The sequence below is a fragment of the Xiphias gladius genome, chromosome 12, assembly GCF_016859285.1.
Source record: "Xiphias gladius isolate SHS-SW01 ecotype Sanya breed wild chromosome 12, ASM1685928v1, whole genome shotgun sequence".
Lineage (NCBI taxonomy): Eukaryota > Metazoa > Chordata > Actinopteri > Istiophoriformes > Xiphiidae > Xiphias > Xiphias gladius.
The window spans coordinates 9,668,779-9,679,660 of record NC_053411.1 but is presented as its reverse complement, the minus strand read 5'-3'; the positions used below and the strand labels follow the sequence as shown (position 1 = coordinate 9,679,660).

General features: G+C 39.7%; 1 protein-coding gene across 6 annotated transcripts in view; it reads right to left on the bottom strand.

Annotated features, from left to right (window-relative positions):
- Positions 1–1,211: 1,211 nt before the first annotated feature.
- The window catches only part of LOC120797388 (adhesion G protein-coupled receptor L3-like), a 212,250-nt gene continuing 202,579 nt past the window's right edge, over positions 1,212–10,882 (bottom strand). For 4 of the 6 annotated variants that reach the window (XM_040141010.1, XM_040141014.1, XM_040141013.1 and 1 more), the window contains 2 exons: positions 9,964–10,060; positions 1,212–3,184 (listed from right to left, as the gene is read on the bottom strand). In XM_040141010.1, coding sequence (XP_039996944.1) covers positions 2,235–3,184; positions 9,964–10,060 — 1,047 coding nt within the window. In that variant the 3' untranslated portion in view covers positions 1,212–2,234. Of the gene's footprint in view, positions 3,185–6,131; positions 6,258–9,963; positions 10,061–10,882 lie in introns of all 6 variants that reach the window. The other 2 variants (XM_040141016.1, XM_040141015.1) reach the window with 2 other exon arrangements.

Sequence of the window (10,882 nt, the reverse complement as noted above, 5' to 3'; positions counted from 1 at the left end):
TTTTTTCGGCACATGGGAGGCAGTGGAACAATAGCTTCAGTAGCTTCATTTTTTGTCTGCACTAATACCCTGAGGGAAATATCTGGCTCTTTAGCTAATAAAAGTTCCACTATGTTCACTACCTAGTCATCTTCTCCATTATTGATATAAAAATTGATTAGTGCAGCTTTAAAGTCAAACAATTAATGTTTGAGAATATACTGATTAATACTGATACTGATTATAATGTGATCATGATCATCAGTACTTTGCGTTTCAGTTTTGATGGTATGAAATACTAAAATACTGTGACTGAGAAGTTACTGTAGGACTGCTTACCTCTCTTCATTTCTTCTGCCAGGATGAATCATGTCGGAGACTTTCATGTCTTCCTGCATAGCTGATCAAACTCATGTTAAACATGCAGTATCTGTGAAGAATTCATTGGTTACACCAGCAATGATATTGAAATATTTATTACAGCTTATGAAATCACTGCTTCTATTGTAAAGCAGACCAGAGCATACAGAGCACATCCACTGTTGCTAGGCCAAATTTATTTGGCATTGAAATGGACAGAGGTCTAATGAGGGATATTCACTGATAGTTAACAAAAAGAAGTGATCGTTCATTTGGAGGTCCTCGACTGTTATCCATATAAAAGTGTTCCAAGACCCAGACAAAACACCAGAGCTTTTGTCATAGCTAAGTGATAAATCTTGATCAGTAATTTATTTGTTGGCAAACAAGTTTCACTGTTACAACAAATATTAGTTATGAGGTCATTCAACTTGGAAACCAATACAAAAAGGAATAAATAAGAAGCCATAATCATAACCAATAATAAAAACGTATCTGTGCCACTAAAGTTACTCCCATTCTCCATTTTATTACTGTTTATTTGAACAAATAAATAAATATATTTTCTCCTCGAGGAAGAAAAAGAAAAACACTTCCAGTTTTTCTCACTCCAAAAGCTCTTTCTTTAATATGTAAAACAGCATCTTTCTTTTTTGTACAAGCGCCTAGTGCTCATCAATGTTCAATTTGTTCTCTTTCTGAGAAGCACAAGCATTTTCTGAATGCCAATAGAGATGCAGAATGCACTATGAACCTTTCTGAGGGACACCTCTTGATTAACATGGACTGACTCTGTCTCCTCAATGATCTGCGAATCTGAGTTCTGCTATCTACACAGTAAAAAAAAAAAAAAAAAAAAAAAGGGAAAAGAAATCAAATGGAAAGAGAAAAGAGACCTGAAAACATAGGTGAATCATTTACACAAAAATGCCTGTACGATAAGTGTTTTGTTGTGATATTTTTTGTGTTATTTTGTTTCTATTTAGATGATCATTTCTTGGAAAGTGATAAAACAGGAAAACAAACAAACAAACAAACAAAAAAAAAAACAGACTGGTACCAGAAACCCAGGAAGGCCAGCACAACAGAACAAAATTGCTCCTAACCACTACATTTACAGAGACAAAAGGTTATCTCGGAACAAAAAAAAGCATACTATTATGTGCAGTGCTAGTTATCTGTACAGTTACATAGAAATATCTCGTAATTCTCTTATTAGTTTTTTTCTCCCTCTTTTAACAACTGTTATTACAGTAAAATGAAAGAAAATAAGAACAGCTATGCTTGAAAGCATACGATCAATAATTCCTTCATGGTAATTGTTCAAAATGTGTGGGGGGTTTTGTTTTGTTTTTTTCTCTTTTTTTCATTGAAGGGACACTTCAGCAAACAAAATGTGCTGCAACTCACCAAAGAGGAAGAAAATCTTTCAAAAAGTCAATATAGATACAGAAGTATAATAAAATAGTCCTTTTTTTAAATTTCCCATTTATTCTGGTGAAGTCTATAGTTTAGACTTGTATAGTTTGGGGCTTTGCAGTTCCTTTTGACTGTCAGACTATATCTCAGAGACCTAAAAATCCTGTGTGAGTAATGTCTCTTTTCACACGGAGACAAAACACGCCAAACCACACAGGGTTTGATGGGGGAACACAACATCAACAGCTTCCCGCAATATCTAACCAAATATAGTCACATACTAGCTCCCATATGTAGCAATTATTATCCTGGTAGTGGTCAGTAACAGCGAGAGTACAGTTATTTGCTCCGCCTCAGTCTTCGGAACACAGAATAAAAAGAAAGGCTACCACTGCCAACGACTGATGGAACAAGAGGACACGGGGAAAAGAAGGACTACAGAAATAGGAAGGATACTAGTGGGAAGGTGTTCGGGCCTATAGGCTGGTGACCAGGTGCGAGGGCTCCTGGTGGGCCTCTTCAGGAGACAGATCCTCTTTGTTTGGGGGCACGATGAAGCCATCGCTGCTGCCGCGCCCCAGCTGGTAGTAGGAGTGCAGCTGATGCAGGTGGTTACGTGAGCCCAAGTTGGGCATGCTCTTGTAGTAAACGTCGTCGGAGCTGGCCTCTGGGCTCTTGGCATCCCTGCCATCCTTGGAGCCGTCAGCAGATTCTGCAGACACATCAGGCAGGCCGGGTAGCATGGGCATGCTGGTGTAGAGGGAGTCTCTCTGGTGATTGTGGGTGGGTGACGAGCCCTCATCCTCAGTGTGCTCGTTAGTAAGTAATGGAAAGAAACTTTCGCTGTTCTCCTGGGGGATCCTTCTTCGAGAAGAGGAGGAAGTGGTGGCGGACGAGAAAGGGTGGTTGGGCAGTGGAAGTGGTGGCGGCACCGACTGGTGGGGGTGACTGTGAAGGTTGTCCACTGCCTGCAAGGAAGGGTGCGGTCTTTGAGGCAACAGCGGGGCATTAGACTCCTCACGGATTAACTCCAGGCCCAGGCCTTCGTCGTGGTGTGGACCAAAGGTGGAGTGGTCATCTAGGCTCAGCGTGACATTCATGCCCATCCCCACTGCCAAACCCATCCCATAGCCGCTGTCCTTGCCACCATTGCTAACATTATTGACCAGCTTATTCATAAGGTTCCGGTTCTGCTCGGTTGAGCGCTCGTGGGAATTGTTGAGGTAGGAGGGGATATAATTAGAGGTGAGCTCTTTCAGGATCTTCTTTTCCAGGGTAGTCTCCTTGTGGTTATAGCCCCGGTCAATGATCTGGACACAGTCACTCATGTACTCGGCACTGGCGATGCTGTAGCTGTTGCCATGGTTACCATTCAGTGGTAGAGTATCCATGACACTTGTATCCCGGGCATTGTTCAGGATTCCCTCTGGAATGACAAACATGGGTTGGGTTGGGGGGCAGAGTGAGCGAATGAGAAGGGTGAAATCTGATGGACTGCAACTGCCACAGCTAAATGTCGGCCATTTTTACAAACACAAATTACATCCATCAAATACTGTAGCCCTTTTATTCTGAAATATGTCCTGACCCTCAGGCACTTTCAGCACTTTGTGTCATCCACAATTCTATAAAGTGCAATCTGAGGAAATAAAAAATCTTCAATATTTGGATTAGATAAGACATAAAGCACTGTATTAAAAGCACATCTACTGAAAATAAGCATCATACACACTTACCTTGATACAAAAAAACATTTTCTAAGATCCAGTTTCATTAAATTTAACCGATTATTCTGAGGCAGTGATGAAAAACACTGATATACAGTATGTGCGACACACAACAACACAGAGCCCAAGCACAGCACAGCACAAAAACACAAAGCTTGTGTACTAAGCAAGCAAAAACAAACAAAAAAAAAAAAAAAAACCAGCCATGCATTTGACACTTCACAAAGTAAACACAAACAAGATCACCAGCTATAAATTGGGAACCCAGCCATATTGTCCCATATGAGCATTGCAATATAACAATGTAATACTGTAAAAAAAAAAAAAAAAAAAAAGATTTATATGCCTTATCCAAGTAAACATGACTAACCATCGATCTAAACAAATATTAGTTACTCTATTTTAAAATCAAACCACACTGGAAGGAAGGAGACTTTCTGTTCTCTCCGTTGCATGATCATGTAGATTTCATACATTATCAATTTGACCGAGTCCATGCTATCAACATCAAAGCAAATTTTTGATGATAATTCAAACTACCTCAGACAAGGACGTCCAGCTTGTTAAAAGTGTCAAGCCCACAGTCTGAGCTCTTGAAAATTTGACAAGACGCATTTCCAAGACCTTCAAGAAGTGTATTGGCTTGATCAAAGTGAACGGTAAAAAAAAATAAACATAAAAGAAAAATTAAGTGCATGAAAAGGCACGGCTGTTCAATATTCACTGAAAAGAATACAGATCAATTTATATTGACGTGCCTTATGAAATGTTGAGGTGAGTCCGAATGTTGACTGTAATTGGATTAGTTTGTTCAGAGTGTGATTTAAAATGAGCCAATGGATATTTGCCTTTAAAAGCAGCAAATGTCTGAAGTCTTTTTTGAACATGGAGTTGTGCAAACTACAGTAATCAAGATGTGATTTATACTGATTTTTACAGGTCTATTTGAAAAGGTTAGTGCCTTTGTCATAAAAGAATGCTATTATTTCCAAAGGGTACTACATTTTTCTTTCATTACTCCTTTGTCAGCATCGAGTGAAAAGAAAGTAAAGCCAAAGTCAATTACATTTGATAAGCAATGTTTAGTTTGACTCCCATACTTGTCTCTCTGTAGGGCTCTTTTAGGGACAGCATGAGGGAAAGGAAAGAAGAAAAAGGAAAACACAATAAGCATAACAGTGACAGGTAGAAAGAGAAATGTGCACATACAGTATGCTGATGATGCATCAAGAAAATGTTTCTAGACTACAATCGTTTTCAGTCACCACGCAAGATTTTGTGTTCCCACAGAAAGAACAACAACATATCTACTATGAAAAACAGAAGAAAAGACATTTTGCTATAACTTTTTTGCAGGATCCTTCGAGTAAAACATGGCAAAGTTATCTGAGTATCAAATGAAGCAGTAAATCTTTTGATACATAAGCATTTTCATCCTTCCAAATATTTCTATCTAAGGCAATGTTAGTCAGTCACAGCCCTCTGTCAAGAGCTCCAATGCAGTTCTTGTATCGCATACATAAATTATCCACTGATCAAAGCTCTCTGTGAGTTTTTATCTCAAGTTTTTTTTTCCCTAAGTTTCACAGTCTTACAGACTCTTCAAGATACAACAATCTCGTATTGAGTGCCGAGTGTTAGAATGAAATAACAACAGCTCTGTAGAGAGAGAAATAGCTTTTTAATAGTCAGACTGATCCCAGAATAAAGTCGATAGCTAGTTGGCTGATCAGAGCTAGTTTCTAATACTCAGATCTAATTTTTAGATCTGTGTAATAGCCAGTATATTGAATCCCCCCCCCCCCGCACAAAATAATGTCTAGATGAAATTTACAATTGGCTTAATGACCCACATATTAATATTATGAATTGGTAATTACTACAATTAAAAGTTATAAGGGGGCTTTCATTTTTGTAAAGCTCTGCTGAAGGAGGAATTATATTTACAAAAATATTAAAACACAGAGAATCAAATGAATGGAAACCCTCATGTTTGTTCTTCAGACTATCCTTTTTTATGCAGTATAAATGACTTGCAATTTTAGTTTTTATCTCAGATTCAGTAACATTCATTGCAGAGTAACAATGTTTGACAATCCAACAGTGCATTAAAAAGAAAGAAATGCTGACGCTGGAAACAGAGAGACATAAGACATGGCACAGAAGCTTCACTGACAACATTAGAGCACATTTAAATTGAATGATTGGGGATGTATCTGGCTCCCTGAAGGCACCCATTCCTGATTTTAGAGGATTTCCTCTTTTTAACAATCTCTGTGTTGTCCAAACAGACATGAGTGAGTGTTGCCAAAGTGCATATCCTGACCAGAAGCCAAGACACACCTCCAATGAAAAACCCCACAGAACAAATCTGTGGGGTTTTCGTGATACAGCTATAGTTGGCTTAATGCTAACACACACCATCTAGAGCAGTGTTTTTTAATTAAAGTCCTGTAAAAACCCTTGAGGGTGCACGCTGGAATTTCAGCTTAGTGCAAGTCCATTACATTTAACTCTCTAATCATAAAGTTGCTTTCCTATCCTGGGCAGGAACAAAGGTGAGCAACCTCACAGTTTCTCCAGGACTAGACATGAAAAAACACTGCCCTAGCCAAAATGTTAAAGACAGAAAAGAAGCTAGCACACCTTGTGTGTTGTACATGCCCAGAGGGTTGTTATAGACTGCCGATTCCCCAAGCAATGTATTATAGGGATTGTTAGTGCCATGAGGACGTAGGAGTGCATTAGGTATAAGATGGTTAGCCATAGCCCCTGCAGCAGCCAGAAAGAGATAGAGTGAGACAGAAAAAAAAAGAAGAGAGAACAAGATCGTAGAGACAGAGATAGGTGGGAAAATAAATTGAGATATAGACACACAGAGAGAGAGAGAGGACATTCATATCAGTTTCGCAGATGCAGCTGAGCAATGACAGCCATTAACATCCAAATGATCACATGATCATTAATGTGAGGGGGTTTTGCTACATGAAAGTGGCAGAGCTGATCTGACATGGCTAATGGGACCGATGGAAAGTGTATTAATTGTATTGTTAATGTGGGCCATTAGTTTTAAGCCGGTTTTGTGCTCCACATTCAGGCAGCATACAAGTGTTAACAGACATAAATTACAAAAAAAAAAAAAGCACCGACATGGCCAACACAACACATGTACTGTTACATTTCTAGACTCAAACAGGACAGAATACAATAGCCACTCAGGACACTGTGTGGTCTTCGATGCTGAACTAATAAATAAAATAGAAAACTGCTCCAAATTCTTGTAATAGGCCGTTCGCTAAACTAATAAATCCAACCCAACCTCCTCCCAAAGCAGCTGTGTCGCTCTATATGCTGCGACACGTGACTTCCTCCTTTGCTCCGGTCATAATTGCTACAGCCGCTAGAGGTCACCTTACAATAAAACATCACCGGGGGTCGTAATAACCTGCTTTCAGAGATGACGTATGAGGTTGTTTTTTTTTACAGGAGGACAGTCCTGTGTGTCAGCTGGCAAAATGGCCGTTGACTGGAAATCAGTCATCCATCATTGACTCGAAAATAACCAGGAATTTCAAGTGTTAAATCTGCCGCCGTTATCGGTCTCAACGGCACATATGCCGTGCGAGAATGGAACGCTCGAGGGGTTGCAGCAACAGAATGAAAGTGGGGATGAGACCTAGCCAACGGTTCCGTGTTTCACTATTACTATTGTTTGTGGCTTTGCCAATCTTATGACCTGAAGTGGTATATTATTTCCTATTTCTCCAAAGAGCAAAGTTCATATTTGGTTTCATTGTCTATGTGCTGTCGCCGAAATAACCTCTGAATGAAGTAATATGTCCTCTCTTTAGTCAAGATGGACATTACTTTGCTCCAGCCTCGCCGCCTTTTGCACAAACAGAACACAGGCTCATTCGCTATTTATGCGATGCTGGTCCTCAGATACTTGCTGCCAGGATCTTGCCCCGAATGACTCATCGGTTTCCCAACCACATACTACCACACTAAAGCAACCTTCACAGTCTGAGCCCTGTGATTAGCTTCAGATTTGAAGGTTGCAATCTTAAACATGAATGGTGCACATTCCCTGATGTTTGTTTCTCTTCGCTGGTGATAAAAATAATTTATTTTCAAGTGTTTGAATACATTACGCGGGATATCAAGTATGCTGAAAATGTTTGTGACTTGCATTCATTTCCTGTTTACAAGATCTTTTCCTCCTGTCAACATGATACGATGCTATTATTTTTAAAGAAGCCCAATTCAAGACTTTTGAGGGCATTACATGCATGTGCTTCCAGTATGCACTACGCCGGAGCGGGTAAACATCTTTTATCTGAAGTACCAGTACACGGCAATTAGATCCTCTTGCAGAGCGTACTGTCCTTTTAAAACACTCTGAAACTGTCATACCAATAGAGAAAGATTTTTTACATTACCTTGTTGACTCTCCCCATCTTTTTTAAGTTGGTCTTATACTTTTTGATGAAATTTTAATTGCACAAATTTTCTGTTTCTTAGAAGAATATGCTCACTGCTGATTTAGGCTCATCTTTCAGCATTATTCTAATTCTAGTTTAGTATTAATTAGGCATATTATGCTTTTGCTTGGAAATCAGTGTTGTTTTGATTTAAAAATAAATTAAAAAAACAGTAATTTGTTGTTGCTGTTGCTGCCTGCCCTAATTACAGTGTATTCCATAAACACCAGCCCCTTTTGAATTCTTCCTGTGACAGATCCCCCACTTATTGTGTCTGTGTCTGATAAATTGGACAATTTCCAAAACCACAATGATTGTGTCGCAATAATCCTCCTCGGATAAATTAAACATGCAACGCTATCAAGATGATTGCATGACACTGCTCTCAAGAGGAGCGCAGCACGAGTGTCAGCTGCAAGCTCGCTCCCTCGCGCGCCCAAGGGGGGGAGAAGCCGGGTTGCGGAGAACGAAAAGGACAAATCAGCAAGAAATATCCGCTCCTAAATTCCCGAATAACAACACGGGAGCAGGCACGGATAAGTGCAATTCTATTTGCACCTGTTCCTGTTCCTTATGATACCTGGGATGGCGGAACGCACTTCCAGGCCCGCACTTGAGGTCTCGTGAGTGGTGTGTCTATCAGATCCAGCATTAGAAGAAGTCAGGGGTATTAAATAGCGTAAATAATTTATATCTCCGCCTTTGTCTTTATGGAACATGTGAGTAGATTTTTCTTCTACTCTCGACGTACCACCCCACCTCCGACGCCAGTTCAGCCTCTCCACAATGGATAAAAAGCTGTATCTGTTGATGGTGCTAAGTTGAGTGCCTAATTACTGAGATCTTGACACTTCCTCCCCGTGTCGAACATCAATCCATCATTTTAACTATGCATTAGTGTCTACGCATGCAGGCGCCCAGAGCGAATTTAGAGCATGAGCAGAGCAGAACTCGAGCCCTCCATCAAGAGATGTGATGAGTGGGGAGAGTGTTAGGGAAGGATGCCAGCGAGGACGGTATTTGCTCTTTGAAGTGATGCAGTCTGGTATCTATTTTCTGTACGACCCCGGAGTCTCAGAAGCAAACTATCCACTGTGCCACTGTCAAATGCATTATAATAAAATGCTTTTTATTAACATTTTTCTGAGCGGGAATTCCACTGAATTGATTTTTTTAGTTTGTTATTCAGCACGTCTTCCTGACAGGATGCCCAGTTTCTGTTTCGAGGTTTTCGTAGTCAGATGTCACAGTGTTGCATCGCTTGACGGGGGGGAAATAAAGAGGTTGTTTTTGCACACTTATCGAATGCACCTCAACTAGAATTTTCTTAAGCAGTTTGATGAAGTGCATGATGTTCAGAATCAGGAATTACTTTACTGTATTCTTTTATTGTTTAGAGAGGTTTCTGATTAATGTCTTTAAAAGTCTAAATCTTTTTTCATTGTATACTTCCTTAAATGATTCGACGGTAGAAATGAGTTGTTGATGCTTCAAAATAGAGGACGTGATAAACAATTTTCTAAAGCAGTATGACAACAAAGGATTTCATCCTCTCAATCTCTGCCTTGTATTCACAATCACGTTCTCTTTCATCCAGGCAAAAACGCTGACAAACACATCCAGCTATTTGAGCGTTGCATGTCTATTGACAGCCGTTTTGATGCATTTCATTTCTAATATTTAAGAGCTTGTTTCAATATTTGGTGATAATTAGCAGCTGAGTAGAAAAATGTGTCATTTACTTGGAATTTTAATTATTTTGAGGCAAGCTATTGTAAAATGACTTATCTGCTTTGAGATGTTGGGTTGGGGTTTGTGGTTGAAAGTTTTACCTGTTTAAAAAATGCTTCTGATAATCTAAAGCCCTTGTGTTATATTAAGGGAGGAGCAATTATAACTACAATAACTACAAGTTCTCTTGCATCAATCATGTAGTCTGGTGAAGGCTGGTGTATTGAGGAGTCCTTCCATAAAATATCTGTTGTGGGACCAAGTACCTCTGTTGAGTGACGCAGAGCTGTTGATGTCGCCGGTCATAAAAGAGGATTCGGACTGTTTTCTGACTGTGTCGTTCCACATTCGACGGATGCGGCTCTGTTGAGACAAACGACATGTCAAAACACATCAGAATGTTCCCTCTGAACACCGTCACTAATACAGCTAACGAGTGAAATGTGGAGGAACATGGAGGAAAAGTTACGTTAGTATGATACAGACGTAAAAAACATCACTGGTATATTTTATTACAGGTATTTTCCTCAAATGTAAACTCATCTACTAACACAATGAAGGCTAAGATATGAGGCACAAAAGCAGACTGTAAGCTTTTGACTCTAGTATTTAAACCATGAAACATGCCAGCTGTGAGGATAAGTAACCTCCAATTAAAGATGAGCATTAGTACTGGGATAGGTGAAGTCAATAATAAAGTCATCAGTCAAGCTCTCCGAATCAGTGTGTTTGGTTGCAAAGGCTCAATCCAAGAGGGTTCATTCTGGTTAATTATGATGGAGTCCCATGGGCTGCTGCTCAGACTAAGGGGCTGGATATCCAGCCACAGAGCTGAAAGCTTTCTGTCCTGTTACAGATTAATATATAACAGGTTTGGTGATGTTGAAAAAAAAAAATATGCAAAGTGTGACATGTTTTTTTTTTTTTCTTTCCCCCAGTTTTGGTCATCATACTGTAATGCTAATGGACTCACCAAGGTGAATGCTGAAATCTGGTAACATGGCAACATCAGACAATCACACAGGTTTTAAGAAAATGCCCAAGTTAGCCAGACTCAATTGGAGGACAAAAACGAATGGTAAACTTGTTACCCAAGCTGTCTCTGAGGCTCCGCTTTTCAGTTTTTTGTTCATGGGCTTTCCCATCATCCAATCATCATCTTACGTTAAGGGTATTTTCATCTGT